A 22,288-nucleotide genomic window follows, 5' to 3' on the forward strand; every position below is an offset into this window, starting at 1 on the left:
AGTTGCATCCAAAGAACACCATACCTACTGTGAAGCATGGGGTTGGAAACATCATGCTTTGGGGCTGTTTTTCTGCAAAGGGACCAGGACGACTGATCCGTGTAAAGGAAAGAATGAATGGGGCCATGTATCGTGAGATTTTGAGTGAAACCCTCCTTCCATCAGCAAGGGCATTGAAGATGAAACGTGGCTGGGTCTTTCAGCATGACAATGATCCCAAACACACCGCCCGGGCAACGAAGGAGTGGCTTCGTAAGAAGCATTTCAAGGTCCTGGAGTGGCCTACCCAGTCTCCAGATCTCAACCCCATAGAAAATCTTTGGAGGGAGTTGAAAGTCTGTGTTGCCCAGCGACAGCCCCAAAACATCACTGCTCTAGAGGAGATCTGCATGGAGGAATGGGCCAAAATACCAGCAACAGTGTGTGAAAACCTTTTGAAGACTTACAGAAAACGTTTGACCTGTGTCATTGCCAACAAAGGGTATATAACAAAGTATTGAGAAACTTTTGTTATTGACCAAATACTTATTTTCCACCATCATATGCCAATAAATTCATTAAAAATCCTACAATGTGATTTTCTGGATTTTTTTTTCTCATTTTGTCTGTCATAGTTGACGTGTACCTATGATGAAAATTACAGGCCTCTCTCATCTTTTTAAGTGGGAGAACTTGCACAATTGGTGGCTGACTAAATACTTTTTTTCCCCACTGTATATATCGTGAATCGTCCATAAGTTTGAAAAACATTTACATATGATTTTTAGGCCATATTGCCCAGTCCTAATTGATACACTGTGATCCATTGGCGGCTAAAGAAATGAGCCCATGGAACTCAGAGATAGCCTATAAGCCAATGCAGCAGTAGGCCTATAACATAGTCAACTAAGTAAAATACATAGATCTAAAGCTGACAAATAAAAACAGTAGAAAATATCCTGATGAAAATTCAGGTTCTTTCAATCGCATTCATCTCTCTACTCCGCCTGTCTGCCTCCCTTTCGATCCGTCTTGACTTGAGCTATCTCTAGTGAAGTGCAACATTGTATCATATCAATCAACTGGGTCCAGCCCAAAGCTGTCGCTAGCGAACTTGCAACATTGTATCAACATTTTACATTTTTGTCATTTAGCAGACGCTCTTATCCAGAGCTCAAGGGCATATCAACAGATTTTCCACCTAGTCGGCTCAGGGAGCCCAACGTTCTTAACCACTAGGCTACCTGACACCCACTTTAATTAATACATGCATTAACAATTAACAAATGTATGTGACCAAATGACAGGGATTAATGGTACATTTACTAGGCCTACTTGTGACGTGTAATGGGTTATTTATAAAAAATAAACAATCAATCACAGGGCAAAAATTCACACAATGAAACAAGAATTGTCGGGAGACAGCTGAGCGCATTTCTGGAGGGCTTAGTGCATGTATTCTGGAGAGAGACGCGCCATATCTTCGCCACACACCCCTCCCCTTCTTCTTGTCTCAATATTTTCAATTATACTCAATACACATTATCATCACACATATTTTAGATGCTTTTCACAGACAGCCGCAACTAAATAATCAGCTAGGCCTATTGCCACACAGGCTGCCCAAATTACGGGCTTCCCAAATAGGCATAGGCATACGCATTTGTGATTTGAAACAATCCACAGCTATTTTTTATTAAAGAAGCTAATGATCCTCTGTGGCTAAGTCATGCTCGCGGGTGAAGTATTTTGAATTATTTTATTTAGAAAGGAGTAATTATATAATTTTGGCAAAACATCAATTTACTTTAGGTGAAGCCAGCATCCGAACAGTGCAGTGTGCACCCGCCAAATTTCCTTTCCAATTCGCAAGTTGCTGAAACCAGAGATCTGTATATAATGATGAGATGCTCATGTCTCCGCCCTAACAATGGGAGTCATTGTCCCAAAGACGGGAAGGCAGGCGACAAGCTTAGGCCTACATATTAAGCCCATTGAAACGCGTTGGGCTTATTCTGGACATATTTTGGCGAGAGTGAGCCCTCTCGCTTCGCCTCTATCTCTCTGCTGAAACTATCTCACCGGAGAAAGCATCCGAGTGAGCAACACAGCGCCCCTCTGTCTTACTATATGTAGCCCATGTATATGATGCTCTCTGGACAGAAATAGTATGGCATGCTATACTATTTATGTCCAGACAGCATCAGATACAGGTCTACACATACTGAGACAGAGGGGCACTGTGTCGCTCGCTCAGATGCTTTATCTGAGATTGATGAGTCTTTCTGTCGGCGCCCATCTCGGTCAAATAAATTATCTATATTTCAATATTTTATTTGGACAGGCAAGGAGGTATGGTAGGGCGGGCCGGGACCCCTTAGGTCTGCCCATAACGCCGGCCCTGCATTTTATGGTCAGTACGCAGGCCACTTTATAGTTTACCGTCAATGTTAGCATACTAGAACTGTATTGTGTAGCAGTGCATGGACTGCAGATGTATTCTGATTTTGTAATTCATGTTCTCTTATACTGCATTATCCTTCTAGTTAGACGTAATAGAAGACGATGACATACAGCATATCATTTTAAGTCAGTATGATGACATTGGTTGAAGCTCAATGTTAAATTAAAACCTCCCTACCATCATATCTAAACCAATATGACACCAATGTCGATGAAAATTCGAAAAACAACTTCATTGGGAGGTACACAACAACCTCCCCCCCCCCCCCCTTCTCGTCATGAGCAGTCCGTCCGTTACAAATAACCACATATCGGATTTCTAACGGGGTCGTTGGCAATTGAGTTTTCTGATATTCTGATAATTGAGCATCCATAAAGTGACCATTGGACTGAATTTTTTTGGGATTGACTAAGTTTGTAGGTGCAACAGTTTTTATTATATTTATAGCTCTCCCATTTCTGTCCATTAAAGGTGGTACACCTAGAATTTCTCCCCTATGTGGAAGCTAGGTGAATTGCAACAGCACTAGGCTGCATTAAAAACAAATCTCACCTCCCCCGCATCTCATTTCCCTGTAACATGGTGGAGACTCGCGCTTGAGCCTTTTACGTTTTGGTCCACCAGCTTGAAACAGCTATAAAAACGATTTTTTTGTTATTGAAAATATATTTCACAGCCACAAAGTCAAAACAGCTTTCCCATTTTGACAACAGATGCCGCTTCGGCGGGAGAAATCAATAGGCGAATATCACAGCCAATCAAATCCTGTGAAACACTATCATTCCATTATTAATGCAGATATATTGTGGACATTTTCTGAAATTGCAATGACAAAAATCCTATGTGAAGCACCACAAAAAAAAAAAAAAAAAAAAAGCACCAAAGATGTACAAATCTTTGTAGCATTTCTGACAATGCTAACATATTTTTCAGCCGAAGCTCTACTGTAGATAGCTAGCTATATGGTGGCATTCAAACTGAGGTTAATCAATAAATGCAAACAGATACAGTATTTTCATTAGCTAGGTACCAACGTTACCTAACGTTACCTGTCCAAAGTCCAGCAGCTAGCCTCTGTGGCTAGCTAACACCAGTCATCTGAAAGCTAGCTAACAGTTAGCTAACGAACAGGCAAAGAAAGAAAGGTAGCTAGCTATAGAGTGGCTTGCCAAAGTATTCACCCCCGTTGGCATTTTTCCTATTTTGTTGCCTTACAACCTGGAATTAAAATGGATTTTTGGGGGGTTTGTATCATTTGATTTACACAACATGCCTACCACTTTGAAGATATAAAAAAAAAAAAATGTGACACAAACAAGAAAAAAAAAAGAAAAAAATAACTTGAGCGTGCATAACTATTCACCCCCCCAAAGTCAATACTTTGTAGAGCCACCTTTTGCAGCAATTACAGCTGCAAGTCTCTTGGGGTAAATCTCTATAAGCTTGGCACATCTAGCCACTGGGATTTTTGCCCATTCCTCAAGGCAAAACTGCTCCAGCTCCTTCAAGTTGGATGTGTTCCGCTGGTGTACAGCAATCTTTAAGTCATACCACAGATTCTCAATTGGATTTAGGTCTGGGCTTTGACTAGGCCATTCCAAGACATTTAAATGTTTCCCCTTAAACCACTCAAGTGTTGCTTTTTTTTATTAGCAGTATGCTTAGGGTCATTGTCCTGCTGGGAGGTGAACGTCCTTCCCAGTCTCAAATCTCTGGAAGACTGAAACAGGTTTCCCTCAAGAATTTCCCTGTATTTAGCGGCGTTCATCATTTCTGACCAGTTTCCCAGTCCCTGCCGATGAAAAACATCCCCACAGTGAAGCATGGTGATGAGAGGTATTGGGTTTGCGCCAGACATAGCATTTTCCTTGATGGCCAAAAAGCTTGATTTTAGTCTCATCTGACCAGAGTACCTTCTTCCATATGTTTGGGGAGTCTCCCACATGGCTTTTGGCGAACACCAAAAAGCAATGGCTTTTTTCTGGCCACTCTTCCGTAAAGCCCAGCTCTGTGGAGTGTACGGCTTAATGTGCTCCTATGGACAGATACTCCAATCTCCGCTGTGGAGCTTTACAGCTCCTTCAGGGTTTTCTTTGGTCTCTTTGTTGCCTCTCTGATTAATGCCCTCCTTGCCTGGTCCGTGAGTTTTGGTGGGCGGCCCTCTCTTGGCAGGATTGTTGTGGTGCCATATTCTTTCAATTTTTGTATAATTTAAATGGTGCTCCGTGGGATGTTCAAAGTTTCTGATATTTTTCTATACCCCAACCCTGATCTTCTCCACAACTTTGTCCCTGACCTGTTTGGAGAGCTCCTTGGTCTTCATGGTGCCGCTTGCTTGGTGGTGCCCCTTGCTTAGTGGTGTTGCAGACTCTGGGGCCTTTCAGAACAGGTGTATATATACACTGACATCATGTGACAGATCATGTGACACTTAAATAAAGTCCACCTGTGTGCAATCTAACTAATTATGTGATTTCTGAAGGTAATTGGTTACACCAGATCTTATTTAGGGGCTTCATAGCAAAGGGGTTGTATACGTTCAAATTTTTTGAAACAAGTTATTTTTTTCATTTCACTTCACCAATTTGGACTATTTTGTGTATGTCCATTACATGAAATCCAAATAAAAATCAATTTAAATTACAGGTTGTAATGCAACAAAATAGGAAAAACACCAAGGGGGATGAATACTTTTGCAAGGCACTGTATTTGGTTATGGAAGGTTTTTACACAAATTACTTCAGCCATTAGCTAGATAACTAGCTAGAGCCAGACAACAACAGCTGACTTCGACACAGAAGCTAGCTAATGTTAGCTAGTTCATGACCAAATTCTAGTCCTACATTTTCCCACAAAACATAGCTAGTTAGCTCAAAACCAACATCAAACGTTGGGGAAATTGTCACGCTTCTACCTTACAATGCATGCAATGTAGAGGTCTTCACAGATCCACCTATACCAGAATACCCGAAAGGGTCCGGATCCAGAATTCTAAATAATGTCAAGGGTCTGGGTCAGATCTGATATGATACTCACGGGTCTCGCGTATGTGTAATTTTAACTGACTTGTCCGGAAGGGCCCGTACAGATCCGAACGCGACTGCTGCAGTAGAGAGAGAGAGAGAGAGAGAGAGAGAAATGTTATCATTTATGCTGCTGCTCTTGCTTTTCACGAGAGTGGAGCGTGGCGCGTGTAGCTGGTTGTTGGCCAGTCATAAGTCATCAAAGCGACAATAGGCTACAGTCATAGAGCCTCGCTCCATGTGTGGCAAAAGTTAGGAGATATCTAATCAAAGGAAGATGGAATTAAAATGATGTAATTAAAAGTTAAAGGAGAAGGATAGGCTACAACGACCAAGAACCAACAGGTAGGCAGGCTGCTACTTAATATTCTGAATGGAGTTGTTGTTATTTGTAACTGTAGGATGAGAAAGCGCATGCACTACAGGCTCATTTAGCCTGGCTAGCTAACGTTAGCTAGCTTAACTAGCTTCCCCCGGTTTGATGCAGTCGAAGACAGGTACTACGTAATATTTGATGATAAATAATCTAGCTATGGAAGCTATTGGTATACTATAGCGTGAGTTGGCTCAGTTGGTTGCTGTCTCTCATCGCTCCCTCCCTCCTACCTGCTCCCCATGTCACTCGCTCACAGTACGTCCACTCCCCCGCCTGATAAAGCTGCACCTCTCTCCCTCCTCTCGCGCTTTATCAGCTCCGGTTAATAAAGTAGCTTAAAAAAGAGATTTTCTTCTGCTTCTCTAAATCGTATTGGGTCTGGATCTGACCAGGTATATACGGAACGGGTCTAGTTGTCCTCAGGTCCATTCGGAACGGGTCTCTTTATTTAAAAATATTATTTATGCATATCGGGTCCGGGTGGGAAAGCCCCAGGTCCATTTCGGAGTTGGACCTGTGAAGACCTCTAATGCAATGGTCTTTTGCAACACTAGCTAACTAGCTAGCTACTCCATAGTCGAAGCTATGGTAAGAGCAAGAAACATTTCACTGTCAGACAGGACGCAACTCAAACTGGAACTGAGAAAACAAATTGCTAGCTACATGTCCCACAAATGCACATGTAAACAGCGTCTCGGTTTGCACTGCAGTGTGCAAATGCATGCTTGCTAGCATCAGAAATGTTTGAATCCTAAGCAATCTGCATACACATTGTTTGAAGCACAATAGACCAACATAGCTACTGTAGTAGGTCAAAGCTGTGTGCTGGAAAACTTTGGTAGAGCATGGGTGGAGTAGGCATTGTGGTGCTCATGTGAATTTCCTTTCTTTTTCGGCTTTAGACCAATGCCTATTTCTCACTTTAAAAAGTTGGCTGTGTTATCTGTGAGAAGCCTTATTTCATTACATTTACATTGCATACTGTAGTAAGCTAAGCTGATTAAGCCTTTATACTGTATGCATCTTAGTCATAATTGCATATTATTGTGTCTTATAATATGTTCCTTTTTCTATTCCTTGTAGAACCACATCCTACAGTTAAATAAAGAACCTTAAAGAGTTTCAGTGTGTGGTTCACGGTGGTGAGGTGACAAGCCAAGATGAGGACGTGTGTTCATCAGACCCCAACCTTGTGGCTGCGCTCAGAGAGCATATCAGACATGCAGAGATGGCACAGGCCCCCTCCAGATCAGCAGCAGTTGTGTCACCTGACCGTGGTGAGTCACCAGACCACTCTGTAGCCCCAAGCAGATGGCACCATCACCCCAAAGACAGACGTAGGTGCCCAGTCACGGTGGGGGCCCAGTCTCGGCAGGAACCCCCCCCCCAGGCGACGTCAGGACTACTATGACACATCAGATAGAAGACATTACTCGCCTGACCGCTGCCTTTCTGATTACCGTTATCCTCCGCTTGCACCCAAACCAGAGAAAACATACTCCTACCATACCAGACTTTGCACATCTGAAAGTAGCCCTAGAAAACATTGTCTCAGCAGATACAACAGAAAGGTTAAAGTTCCAGATCCTCACTGATCACCTGAGACTAGAAGAGGCCCTGCTGATTTCAGATTCATACAGTAACTCCAGGTACCCATATTCAGACACCATGGTCTCTCTGTCACACCCTGATCTGTTTCACCTGTCTTCTGATTGTCTCCAACCCCCACCAGGTGTCTCCCATTACCTTGTGTACTTATACCTGCGTTTTCTGTTTGTCTGTTGCCAGTTCGTCTTGTCCAGTCAAGTCTTACCAGCGTGTTCCCGTGTTTCCTGTGCTTTAGTTTTTTGCTTTTTCTAGTCTTCCCAGTTCTGACCTTTCTGCCTGTCCTGACCCTGATCCTGCCTGCCATCCTGTACCTGCCTGACTCTGACTCTTTGCCTGCATTGACCTACCGATTGTCTGCCCCTTGTACTGTAATAAACTCTGAGACACGTACTATCCGCCTCCTGTGTCTGCATCTGGGTCTTAGCCTGAGCCGGTTAGTACGAACTGGCCATGACTGACCCAGCAGACTCGGACCAGCGCCGCAACACTGTCTCCTCCCAAGGAGCCACCATAGGAAGACACAGGGGGTTACTACAAAGTCTTATGGAGGGACTCCATACTCTGGCAGAACGCCATGACCATGCGTTCAATACATTGCTGGAGCAATTCCACGGACTCCCAACTAGGCAACAAGCCACAACAGTAACCCCCCAGACTCTCAGCAACCTCGCCACCAGCGGCGCCTCTTCCCAGCCTACCCCGGTGTCCCGAGAACCTTGCATACCACCTCCGGAGCGCTATGCTGGACATTCTGGAACCTGCCGGGCGTTTCTCTCCCAGTGCTCCCTCATCTTCGAGCTACAGCCTTCTTCGTTCCCCTCGGACCGCTTACACAGACTAAACACTAAGAGCTGTCTTTATTGTGGAGCTACGGGACATTTCTTATCTACCTGCCCATTAAAAGACCAGGCTCATCAGTAAGAACGAGTACACTGGTGAGCCGTAAGGAGAGTTTACAATCTCTCTCTACTCGTAACCCCCTCTATGCTACCCTGTTGTGGGGAGACCAGTCCAAATCCATCCGGGTGCTCATTGACTCGGGGCTGATGAGAGCTTTATGGACACTACCCTGATGTTGGACCTGGGTATCTCCACTCAACCCCTTTCCATCCCGATGGACGTCAGAGCACTGGATGGGCGCTCTATGGGCAGAGTCACTCACAATACGGTTCCTATCAACCTGCGAGTGTCAGGCAACCACAGAGAGGCTATGCAGTTTCTGCTCCTGGAGTCTCCTTATGTACCCATGGTTTTGGGGTTTTCATGGCTCCAGAGGCACAACCCCCTAATTGACTGGGCTACGGGTTCCATCATGGGTTGGAGTCCGTTTTGCCATGTGCAATTTACCTTCTCTCGGGCACCGCACCGCCTCGGGGGCAACTTTATTCCCTGTCGGCGCAGGGTTCTTCTTTGTGGAGAAGAAGGACAAGACCCTGCGTCCGTGTAGACTACCGGGGTCTTAATGACTATATGGTTAAAAACCGTTACCCGCTACCACTCATCTCCTCAGCGTTCGAGCCTCTCCAGGGGGCGGTCATCGTCACCAAGTTGGACCTTCGGAATGCCTACCATCTGGTTTGGATACGGGAAGGAGACAAGTGGAAGACAGCTTTCAACACGGCTAGAGGTCACTACGAGTACCTGGTGATGCCCTTCGGACTGACCAACGCTCCCGCAGTGTTCCAGGCCCTGGTCAATGATGTGCTCCAGGACATGTTGAACCAATGTGTTTGTGTACCTTGACGACATCCTAATGAATTCCCGGTTAGCTCAAGAGAACGTTCTCCATGTCCGACAGGTTCTCCAGCGTCTCCTGGAGAACCAGCTTTTCGTGAAGGCGGAGAAATGTGAGTTCCATCGTTCCACCATCTCCTTCCTAGGATACGTCATCACTGCAAGGTGAGAGCGACGGTGGATTGGCCTCAACCCACATCCAGAATGCAGCTGCAATGTTTCCTGGGGTTTGCTAATTTCTACCGTCGTTTCAGCCGGGATTACAGCACCCTTGCTTCCCCCCTCTCTGCACTCACCTCCCCCAAGGTTCCGTTCTTATGGTCTCTAGCAGCTGACCGGGCTTTCTCAGACCTCAAGCAGCGATTCACTTCAGCTCCCATCCTAATCCATCCGGACCTCTCCCGTCAGTTCGTGGTGGAGGTCGACACCTCGGACGTCGGAGTGGGGGCTGTCCTTTCCCAGCGTTCTGCCCAGGACCAGAAGCTGCATCCCTGCGCCTTCCTTTCCCATCATCTTAACCCTGCTGAGAGGAACTATGACGTGGGAAATCGAGAATTACTCGCAGTCAAGATGGTGTTGGAGGAGTGGAGGCACTGGTTAGAAGAGGCGGAACACCCATTCTTGGTGTGGACGGACCATAAGAACCTGGAATATCTCCGCACTGCCAAGCGCCTCAACTCCAGGGAGGCGAGATGGGCCCTGTTATTCACTCGTTTCCATTTCACTATCTCCTACCGCCCGGGGTCTAAGAATGTGAAGCCTGATGCACTCTCACGTCTGTACAGCCCCGCTACTACACCATCGGACCCCGAGACCATCCTCCCTACTTCCTGTCTAGCGGCTGCTATCATCTGGGGAATAAAGAGTCTGGTCCGCAAGGGGGGGCCCGGCTAACCAGATGTTTGTCCCGGACTCTGCCTGTGCTCCGGTACTGGAATGGGCACATTCCTCAAGACTCACCTGTCATCCTGGCTACCGTCGGACCTTGGCTTTAGCCACCGTTTTTGGTGGCCCACCATGGTTCCTGACGTCTCTGCGTTCGTTGCCGCCTGCACTGTCTGTGCACAGAACAAGACTCCGCGGCAAGTGCCGGCTGGCCTCCTTCAACCACTCCCTGTTCCTCACCGCCCCTGGTCCCATATATCTTTGGACTTCGTCACGGGTCTCCCGCTATCTGAGGGCAATAGGGTGGATAGGTTTTCCAAAGCCGACCATTTTATCCCCATTCCTAAGTTGCCCTCAGCTAAGGAGACGGCCCAGCTCATGGTGCAGCACGTCTTCCGGATCCATGGACTTCCGGTCGACATGGTCTCCGATCACGGTCTTCAGTTCTCATCCCGGTTCTGGAAGGCGTTCTGCACCCTCATTGGGTCGTCGGTCAGCATGTCCTCTGGTTTTCATCCCCAGTCTAACGGCCAGTCGGAGTGAGCAATCAGGACCTGGAGACGACTCTTCGTTGCCTCGTCTCCACCAATCCCACCACCTGGAGCCAGCAACTCGTGTGGGTGGAATATGCCCGCAACACCCTTCCCTGTTCTGCTACTGGTCTCTCGCCATTTAAGTGTTCCCTGGGATATCAGCCCCCACTCTTCCCTGAGCAAGAGGAAAAGGTCAGCATACCTTCTGCCCAGATGTTCGTCCGTCGCTGTTGCCGTACCTGGAAGAGAGCCCGGGCCGCTCTTCTCAAGACCACCTCCAGGTATCGACGACAGGCGGACCGCCACCAGACCCCTGCTCCCGATACTGTCTTGGGCAGAGGGTATGGCTTTCCACTCGGGATCTGCCCCTCTGGGTGGAGTCCCGCAAACTTTCCCCCCATTTTAAATCGACCCTTTCCCCATCTCTAAGGTCCTTAGCCCCTCTGATGTTTGCCTTCTGTTAAACCACACCCTCCGTATACATCCCACTTTCCATGTATCTAGAATTAAACCCCTGTTTCACAGCCCTTTGTCTCCAGTTTCCTGTGTCTGCATCTGGGTCTTAGCCTGAGCCGTGATACTCTCTCACCAAGCAGTTTGGACAACCCCATCAGCTGGCCCTGCAACGCATTGCTGAGCTTATGGATGGCCCTGACATTCACAGTTGAGATGTTAAGGCTTTCTGTATGTTTGGTCTCACAGTCCCTTCCTTACTGTCCATGTTGGAGCAGCTGACATGATTTTTGAATGACTACCTCATCTCTGTACCCCACACACACACACACAATTATCTGTGAGGTCCCTCAGTCGGCCAGTGAATTTCAAACACAGATTCAACCATAAAGACCAGGGAGGTTTTCCAATGCCTCGCAAAGAAGGGCACCTATTGGTAGGAGGGTAAAAAAAAAAAAAGCTGACATTGAATATCCCTTTGAGCATAGTGAAGTTATTAATTACACTTTGGATGGTGTATCAATACACCCAGTCACTACAAAGATACAGGCGTCCTTCCTAACTCAGTTGCCGGAGAGGAAGGAAACCGCTCAGGGATTTTACCATGAGGCCAATGGTGACTTTAAAACAGTTACAGAGTTTAATAGCTGTGATAAGATAAAACTGAGGAAGGATCAACAACACTGTAGTTACTCCACAATACCAACCTAAATGACAGAGTGAAAAGCCTGTACAGAATAAAAATATTCCAAAACATGCATCCTGGCACTAAAGTAAAACTGCAATAAATGTGGAAAGAAATGTACTTTATACCCTGAATACAAAGCGTTTTGTTTGGGGCAAATCCAACACAACACATCACTGTGTACCACTCTTCATATTTTCAAGCATGGTGGTGGCTGCATCATGTTATGGGTATGCTTGTCATCGGCAAGTACTAGGGAGTTTTTTTTGGCATTAAAAAAAATGGAATAGAGCTAAGCACAGGCAAAATCCTAGAGGAAATGCTGGTACAGTCTGCTTTCCAACATACACTGGGAGACAAATTCAGTTTTCAGTAGGATTATAACCTAAAACACAAGCCCAAATATACACTGGAGTTGCTTACCAAGATGACATTGAATGTTCCTGAGTGGCCTAGTTACAGTTTTGACTTGAAAATGGCTGTCTAGCAATGATCAACAACCAACTTGACAGCTTGAATAATTTTTTTAAAGAATAATGTGCAAATATTGTATAATCCAGGTGTGCAAAGCTGTTAGAAAGACTACCCAGAAATACTCACAGCTGTAATTGCTGCCAAAGGTGATTCTAGCATTGACTCAGGGATATGAATAGTTATGTAAATGTCATATTTCTGTATTTCATTTTCAAATATTTCTAAAAACATGTTTTAACTTTGTCATTATGGGGTATTGTGTGTAGGTTATATGAACCAAACCATTATTTTTTCCGGAGTTTCTCTCCACATGGGGTCACGATTGCTAGTTTGGGAAATGCTACCTTAGTCACTAGTAGTCACCCCCTTGTTGTGGCCTTTTTTTGAGATACACGTTTCCCACTGTAAATGTGGAGGCGGCTGCAGAAAAGGCCTTCATTCTTAGATTTCCCTATGCACCCCTAGTTTGTCCCTTTATTTAGAATGCCCGACAGCTCATAAGTCAATCACCCCTAACTTTCTGTCCAATCAGAGACGTTCTCTTTAGTCTGCTCGTTGTAGGTCCCGCCTCCAGTCAGTGAGTTGCGGTGAAGACAGAGAAAAGACAGTTTGTATCTCCACAGAAGTACCGTAAAACTTCAATTAATAGCGCAGGCGTTTATTTGCTTAAATCACTGAACACAACAGGCGCTTATTACAGACAGGCTTCTATTAGAGCAATGTGTCTATTTCCTTAATGCACACAGCTTTTGCTTATTTGCATTTGTTTAAGAGGTTTTCTAGCGACATTTATTTGGAGACATCCATAACAATGAGCTAATGAGGCGCTAATGAGGCGCATAGAAAATGTGCTCACTCGTCAGGACACTGTTGTTCAGAGGAGCTAGCCAACAACACAGCTAACACAATCACTTCAAACTGAAGCTGGAAAGACAACAAACTAGCTGCACTTCATTTTGTTTTACCTTTTTTCAATGACATTTCTTTGTATATATCCATAAAAATGATGTTAGCTGATTCATGATTTCGACTGGCTGAAAAACACTGCCTGCCTGTCTGTCTCGTCCCGACTCCCGACACGTTCAATACTATGGGACAGCTGGAGATCGAATTTGAATATGGAAACAATGTTGCAAATGTCGGAGTGACAGACAGCAAGGTTTATACAAACCTCCGCTGTTGAAAACTAAATGTTAGTCTAAAAGATAATGTCTAGATGCTTGTTATAGTGGAGATCAAGTTTATAAATTGCTTTGTTGGGCTGATGAGACAGTGGATTGCGCAGTCAGATGGAACAGAATAAATAGGCATTTTAACGTCATAGATTTAGCCAGTGATAACTTGTGGAATAGACACCGGCTAGAATGCAGTTTTAACCAATCAGCATTCAGGATTAGACCCACCCGTTGTACAAAGTTGTATACAGTGGCTTGCGAAAGTATTCACCCCCCTTGGCATTTTTCCTATTTTGTTGCCTTACAACCTGGAATTATCATTGATTTGATTTACTTGATTTTTTTTGTGAAACAAACAAGAAATAAGACAAAAAAACTGAAGACTTGAGCGTGCATAACTATCCCAAACCCCCCCACCCCAAAGTCAATACTTTGTAGAGCCACCTTTTGCAGCAATTACAGCCGCAAGTCTCTTGGGGTAAGTCTCTATAAGCTTGGCACATCTAGCCACTGGGATTTTTGCCCATTCTTCAAGGCAAAACTGCTCCAGTTCCTTCAAGTTGGATGGGTTCTGCTGGTGTACAGCTATCTTTAAGTCATACCACAGATTCTCAATTGGATTGAGGTCTGGGCTTTGACTAGGCCATTCGAAGACATTTAAATGTTTCCTGTTAAACCACTCAAGTGTTGCTTTAGCAGTATGCTTAGGGTCATTGTCCTGCTGGAAGGTGAACGAACCTCCGTCCCAGTCTCAAATCTCTGGAAGACTGAAACAGGTTTCCCTCAAGTATTTCCCTGTATTTAGCGCCATTCATCATTCCTTCAATTCTGACCAGTTTCACAGTCCCTGCCGATGAAAAACATCCCCACAGCATGATGCTGCCACCACCATGGTGTTCTCGGGGTGATGAGAGGTGTTGGGTTTGTGCCAGACATAGTGTTTTCCAAAAAGCTCAATTTTCGTCTCATCTGACCAGAGTACCTTCTTCCATATGTTTCGGGAGTCTCCCACATGCCTTTTGGCAAACACCAAAAGTGTTTGCTTATTTTTTTCCTTTAAGCAGTGGCTTTTTTCTGGCCACTCTTCCGTAAAGCCCAGCTCTGTGGAGTGTGCGGCTTAAAGTGGTCCTATGGACAGCTACTCCAATCTCCGCTGTGGAGCTTTGCAGCTCCTTCAGAGTTATCTTTGGTCTCTTTGTTGCCTCTCTGATTAATTCCCTCCTTGCCTGGTCCGTGAGATTTGGTGGGTGGCCCTCTCTTGGCAGGATTGTTGTGGTGCCATATTCTTTCCAATTTTTAATAATGGATTTAAATGGTGCACCGTGGGATGGTCAAAATGTATAACCCAACCCTGATCTGTACTTCTCCACAACTTTGTCCCTGACCTGATTGGAGAGCTCCCTGGTCTTCATGGTGCCGCTTGCTTGGTGGTGCCCCTTGCTTAGTGGTGTTGCAGACTCTGGGGCCTTTCAGAACATGTGTATATATACTGAGATCATGTGACAGATCATGTGACACTTCGATTGCACACAGGTGGGCTTTATTTAACTAATTATGTGACTTCTGAAGGTAATTGGTTGCACCAGATCTTATTTAGGGGCTTCATAGCAAAGGGTGAATACAGTGAGGGAAAAAAGTATTTGATCCCCTGTTGATTTTGTACGTTTGCCCACTGACAAAGACATGTTCAGTCTATAATTTTAATGGTAGGTTTATTTGAACAGTGAGAGACAGAATAACAAAAAATCCCAGAAAAATGCATGTCAAAAATTTTATAAATTGATTTGCATTTTAATGAGGGAAATAAGTATTTGACCCCTCTGCAAAACATGACAGTACTTGGTGGCAAAACCCTTGTTGGCAATCACAGAGGTCAGACGTTTCTTGTAGTTGGCCACCAGGTTTGCACACATCTCAGGAGGGATTTTGTCCCACTCCTTTGCAGATCTTCTCCAAGTCATTAAGGTTTCGAGGCTGAACCTTCAGCTCTCTCCACAGATTTTCTATGGGATTAAGGTCTGGAGACTGGCTAGGCCACTCCAGGACCTTAATGTGCTTCTTCTTGAGCCACTCCTTTGTTGCCTTGTCCGTGTGTTTTGGGTCATTGTCATGCTGGAATACCCATCCACGACCCATTTTCAATGCCCTGGCTGAGGGAAGGAGGCTCTCACCCAAGATTTGACGGTACATGGCCCCGTCCATCATCCCTTTGATGCGGTGAAGTTTTCCTGTCCCCTTAGCAGAAAAACACCCCCAAAGCATAATGTTTCCACCTCCATGTTTGACGGTGGGTATGGTGTTCTTGGGGTCATAGGCAGCATTCCTCCTCCTCCAAACACGGCGAGTTGAGTTGATGCCAAAGAGATCCATTTTGGTCTCATCTGACCACAACACTTTCACCCAGTTCTCCTCTGAATCATTCAGATGTTCATTGGCAAACTTCAGACGGGCCTGTATATGTGCTTTCTTGAGCAGGGGGACCTTGCGGGCGCTGCAGGATTTCAGTCCTTCACGGCGTAGTGTGTTACCAATTGTTTTCTTGGTGACTATGGTCCCAGCTGCCTTGAGATCATTGACAAGATCCTGTGTAGTTCTGGGCTGATTCCTCACCGTTCTCATGATCATTGCAACTCCACGACGTGAGTGGATCCCCAGGCAGAGGGAGATTGACAGGTCTTTTGTGTTTCTTCCATTTGTGAATAATCGCACCAAATGTTGTCACCTTCTCACCAAGCTGCTCGGCGATGGTCTTATAGCCCATTCCAGCCTTGTGTAGGTCTACAATCTTGTCCCTGACATCCTTGGAGAGCTCTTTGGTCTTGGCCATTGTGGAGAGTTTGGAATCTGATTGATTGATTGCTTCTGTGGACAGGTGTCCCTTTAAGAGTGTGCTCCTAATCTCAGCTCGTTACCTGTATAAAAGACACCTGGGAGCCAGAAATCTTTCTGATTGAGAGGGGGTCATATACTTATTTCCCTCATTAAAATGCAAATAAATTTATAACATTTTTGACATGCGTTTTTCTGGATTTTTTTGTTGTTATTCTGTCTCTCACTGTTAAAATAAACCTACCATTAAAATTATAGACTGATCATTGCTTTGTCAGTGGGCAAACGTACAAAATCAGCAGGGGATCAAATACTTTTTTCCCCTCACTGTACATATGCACGCACCACTTTTCCGTTATTTATTTGTTACTAAGCTGATTAAGTCTTTATACTGTATGCATCTTATAGTCTTAATTGCATATTATTGTGTCCTTTTTCTATTGCTTATAGAACCACATCCTACAGTTCATTAAATAACCTTAAAGAGTACCAGTGTGTGGTTCATGGTGGTGAGGTGACAAGCCAATTAAGACAGCATCCATACTGCTCTAGCCGGCAGCCTTGTAGTGATTCAATATATCCAACCCAGCAACCTAGCTTAGGTATCTGAACACAGGTTTACCCCTGACCTATTTTACAAAAAAGAGAAATGAATGGCCCATAATGTATTCAAATCCCACTGGAAACATTAATCCAATGACTGACTATTCATTATTCAGTGACTAATTAAACATTCATATGCCATAACGAAACAACGTATTAATTAATTTCTTGAAAGCTTTGGCAAACCTGAAGATGCTGGACCTAATGTTGTGTAATTGCACTTTAACAAGTACAAATGTTTCCAATGTGACTGTGACAGTCCAATTACACTGGAATGTCTAATGGCATTCAGCTAACCTAAAGCAAAAAACTATGTGGGGTTGTCTGTTCCCTTTGCTCCACTGCAGTGATTGACATACAATCCCATCAGTAACTCTTATTGTATGGTCTCTCTCGATATAGTAGGGAGTTCAAATTAAACTGTAAGGTGTAGTTCAACAGCTCTATTTAGGTAAAGCTTTGGCATCAATTTCTATGGCGAGCATTACAAAAATGAGAAAAAATCTCCAACTGTATACTGTATCCTGTTTTTAAATTTAAATTTGTACACTACCGTTCAAAAGATTGGGGTCACTTAGAAATGTCCTTGTTTTCGAAAGAAAAGCCATTTTTTTGTCCATTAAAATAACATCAAATTGATCAGAAATACCCTGGAAAGCGTTGCGGTTCCGGCGGTGTCCGGTGAGCTCTTGCTGGCCCTTGAAAATCCGGGGGAGAGGGTGTAAATCTCGCGCCAGGCCGTACCCATATCCGCAGCAGGTCTCCAAGGTGAACAGCCTCTGGCATGTTAGAACAAGGTAGGTAAGGGAAGTTGGCAAGTCAGATCCGTAATTTCGGGATAAGGATTGGCTCTAAGGGCTGGGTCGGTCGGGCTGGGGTGCGAAGCAGGGCTGGCCTCAAGCCCAGAATCAGTGGAAAAAGCGAAAATTTGAGCCAATGCAAGAAAGGGAACACATATTTCACCCTAGGAAATGGGTGCAGGTCGGAGGGCTATCTAACATGTGCAAACAGAGGGCCAGCAAGGGAAACAGACCAATGAAGCATGGACATTTTTAATGTAGTAAATGGTTAGAGCCAGTTTGCGCTGTTCTGTGACGGGAGTAGTACACAGCGTTGTACGAGATCTTCAGTTTCTTGGCAATTTCTTGCATAGAATAGCCTTCATTTCTCAGAACAAGAATAGACTGACGAGTTTCAGAAGAAAGTTATTTGTTTCTGGCCATTTTGAGCCTGTAATTGAACCCACAATTGCTGATGCTCCAGATACTCAACTAGTCTCAAGAAGGCCAGTTTTATTGCTTCTTTAATCAGCACAACAGTTTTCAGATGTGCTAACATAATTGCAAAAGGGTTTTCTAATTATCAATTAGCCTTTTAAAATGATAAACTTGGATTAGCAAACACAATGTGCCATTGGAACACAGGACTGATGGTTGCTGATAATGGGCCTCTGTACGCCTATGTAGATATTCCATAAAAAATCAGCCGTTTCCAGCTACAATAGCCATTTACAACATTAACAATGTCTACACTGTATTGCTGATCAATTTGATGTTATTTTAAAATGGACAAAACATTTGCTTTTCTTTCGAAAACAAGGACATTTCTAAGTGACCCCAAACTTTTGAATGGTAGTGTATATATATTAAAGTATTTTTCCAGTTTTATTGAAAGGGATAGACAGAAATGAGCTGGGAGAACATAGTGTAAAGACCGGTGGGGCCAGGATTCGATCCCTCGCAGGCAGGGGGATTGCATATGTGCCAAGGGCCGCAGCCTTAACGGCTCAACCACTATTATGTTCCATCTTTCATCATTACCTTTAATGACATACATTTTGAACAGGTGCAAGATTAGCTCTAGTAGAAATGCTTGGTCCATCTGGTCCTTCATGTTCATTTGCTACACTAGACGCCCGCTATGGCTACAATATGGCCAGAATGAGAGTCTCTGCACAGCTAGAGAACAGATTCACAGCACGACTCACAACTACAGTACCCACCACAACATCCCTCTACCCATCAACCTCTCTCTGTGTTGCTGACTCCATACTTTAGTATGTGGTGGGTTCACCCCTGAGATACCATCACCCAATTTACAGAATACTTGAAAAGCGCTTACTCAGCTCTTTTACCTTCCTTGGAAAAATCCACTGCCAGGTTAAATTACTTCACTTGAGAATGTATTTATTCTTTGACAAGGGTGAACTGTCTTGGATATTTTTTCAAAGGCTTGACTCAATTAGTTCTTGTTTTTAGAGTTTCAAAAACAAATGCAATGCTCAAATGGTCTGCCAAGCCAAATCAGATAATTAAATTAATGTTTTCCTTACATTTACTGTGGCTTATGAATACACAATTTATTGGAATTTACAATATTTCAATGAGATCTAGTTACTAGTGTGGGGTTAGTCCCAAATGTTGGGTCAGGACCGACAATTGGGTCATGGGCAATTATTTTTGGGTCACGACTTAACACTAGCCAGCGATAACACTAGCCAGAAACATAGGCTTTGTTTACTTGATGAGTCACAAGAAAACTCCAGTTTTAGGTGGCTCACTCCATAAAACGTTAGGCAACCACTGAGCAAGAGTTCACCTGAATATGAGGAACTGTCTATAGAATCACACCAGTTTGCTTTGAATGAACACATTTCCCTACAATTTAAAGATTAAGCTAAAATCACAACTCAGTGGCCTTGTAGTTAGCGTGTCCACCCTGAGATTGGAAGGTTGGGAGTTCGATCCCCAGCCGAGTCATACCAAAGACTGTAAAAATGGGACCCGATGCATCTTTGCTTGGCACTCAGCATTAAGTAGATAGATTGGGGGTAAGGCCCTGTTATCGACTAGCGTCCTGTCCAGGGGGTGTACCTGTACATCAAGCTGCCCCACGCTATAGAAACATGACACAGGCTCCTGCTCCTATGAGCCATTCCGGCCCGCTCGTGCAAGGCTACTTAACATCACAACACAAAACACAACATTCCCTCGTACCGATTTCATATTTGGTGCCAGCCACGTTGGCCGTAATGGTCCCCTTCTTCTTCTTGGTGCAGACCTTTCTTCTCCCGCTGATCTGGTGGGAGCCCGCAGATGGCCCGTTCATGGGGGATGGTCCTTGATCCTCTGAAGGAGGGAGCCACAGTACAAGATTAGCTACAGTACAGGGGTGATTTCACTAGGAACCAAAGAAAGCAAACGGGCAGAAAATCTAGTTTTCATTGCAAAACATTTTCCTGTTGTAAAACGTTTTGCTATGGATTGCTATGGTGTGAACTAATCAATACCCCCAGTACAGGGTGGGAGGATAGGATGTAGTGATTGGTTGGTTGGATATTCATACAGCCATTGTCTACAGTCCAGTTGTGACTCAACTGGATGCAAACGGACATAAAAAAGGCCTTGCTCTGTTATGCTGGAGGTGGGCCTCCTGTAGCTCAGTTGGTAGAGCATGGCGCTTGCAACGCCAGGGTTGTGGGTTCGATTCCCACGGGGGGCCAGTATGAAAAATGTATGCACTCACTAACTGTAAGTCGCTCTGGATAAGAGCGTCTGCTAAATGACTAAAATGTAAAATGAGGTGACCCTTCTATTATTATGCGCTGGGCGTGCATACATACTAGACATTGAGGCTTTGTCAGGCCCCGCTATTGAGTCATCCATCCCAGTGTGTGTGTGAGATAGAGAGAAGAGGGCATCTCAGCTCTATGAGGTAATTGGCCATGTCAGGCCTGGAGAGTAGAGGTGTCATACTCACCTCCATCGTCAGGGGGAGAGGGCATCTCACGGGCCGGGGGATCAAAGGGGGGAAAGGAGCACTCTGCCAGGCTAGCGGCCGAGGGGACACTGAGCAGGGCCCTCCAGAGGCACTACTTATGTCTTCCCTGTCTGGACAAATTTGGTTACGGCAGCCCGGCGCGGGATCATCTGAGCCCCAGCCTATCCTCTTCCCTCAGTCTGGTCATGAAGGTAGTGAGGAGGGGATGGCAGAGGGGTGGAGGTGGAGGGGGGGACCGGGGAGTGGTACTGCTTAGAATTCAGCCCAGCCACCAGAGAAAGGGATGGATGTGTCGGGTGTCTGGTGCCTGGTGCCTGTGCAGGAAGAGAAGAAGAAGGCTTTTTTTACAGCCAAGGTTGAGGAGGATGAGGAGCAAACTGACTGCTTCAGGGCAATAACTGCTGCTTGGCTCCATGCATGCTTTGCTCTTCGCTGCCCTAGACATCCTTTTGATGTGCAGCTCGCACAGATCTCACACTATATAAATAAATCTGACACAAAGCACTGTGTCCCAAATGGCACCTCATTCCCTATGTAGTGCAGTACTTTTGACAAGGGCACATAAGGTCCATAGTAGTGCACTATATAGCGAAGCGTTGCTCTGGAATGAGTTCACAGTGACAGAGCTTCACTGTATGGAGCTGCGTGACTGAATACTGCACCCCTCTGGCGCTATAGCAGACGTACAGTCATGTAATAATTAATGCAATGCCGTAATCACAACTAGCCGATATACAGGACAGCTGCATGGGAGCGTCATTAAATATTAATGTGGCTGTCAAATAAAGGGTTTCAGGCTTGTCCCTCCTCTCTCTCCAGGTCTCGTGTTTGTGCCATCTGTGCCCGTTAATGGCTTGAGTGACCACAATCAGATGCAACTGTTGTTGAAGAGTAAAAGGACTCTATCAAAATATCTGTAGCTCATTTTCTTATTTAGTATGGTGTCAAATGTGATCAACAGTATATTTTTCGATTAACCATAGCTTATTTATTTCAACAACAAAAATGCCACTGTAGAGATCAACAGTAGCCTGTAGTGGTCATATTGTGAAATGCTCTTTAAGTGATTCATACATTTGCCTATACAATACAGAGCGAACAACACAAACACACACACACACACACACACACACACACAGAAACACAAACACTACCAGCCAGCTAAAGCAAAACAGCTCCATTGATTCCATCAAAGTCAGCGTAATTAATTAAAATGGGAAAACAATCCAATCACATTACTCAATCACTCAATAACTCCCGGTCACTTCTTTCCAAACAACGGGTTGCCGTGCTCTCTACCCACAATTCACAGCGAGGATAGAGAGAGTGTAGCGGGGGAGAGGGAAAGGGCAACAACAAGGGAAAGGATGTGCTGAACTGCTGACAATACCTCTCCCCTGGGTGTTGTAGCCTACTGTTAGCCAGAGAGCATTCACCTCCCGGTGTCATGTTAACCCTCTGTGGCCCTGAGGCCCCAGGCAGATATAGGCTAGTGCCAAGGCCCCCACATTTTTTTGATACCCCTACCCAATGTAGAACAAAACACTACCATGTTTGTTAATACTCCTAATGTCTCCCATATATGAAATGAATGGTTGTGTAAAAATATTTTACTGCAAAAGTGGTTAAATTGATAGATATTGTGACACACACCCACTCAAAAAGTGCAGAATCATAACTGGCTGGA

The 22,288-nt window shown here is 44.9% G+C and overlaps 1 protein-coding gene across 1 annotated transcript in view; it reads right to left on the minus strand.

Moving 5' to 3' along the window:
• ttll7 (tubulin tyrosine ligase-like family, member 7) overlaps positions 1–20,636 on the minus strand; it is a 127,344-nt gene extending 106,708 nt beyond the window's left edge. Inside the window, exons 1-2 of the mRNA XM_084163033.1 lie at positions 20,581–20,636; positions 19,818–19,949 (exon numbers count right to left, since the gene is read on the minus strand). Of these exons, the coding sequence (XP_084019159.1) occupies positions 19,818–19,949; positions 20,581–20,605 (157 nt within the window). The 5' untranslated portion in view covers positions 20,606–20,636. The remainder of the gene's footprint in view (positions 1–19,817; positions 19,950–20,580) is intronic.
• Between the last annotated feature and the right edge of the window lie 1,652 nt (positions 20,637–22,288).

This window comes from Coregonus lavaretus, assembly GCF_964263955.1.
Source record: "Coregonus lavaretus genome assembly, chromosome: 6".
In the NCBI taxonomy this organism is placed as follows: domain Eukaryota; kingdom Metazoa; phylum Chordata; class Actinopteri; order Salmoniformes; family Salmonidae; genus Coregonus; species Coregonus lavaretus.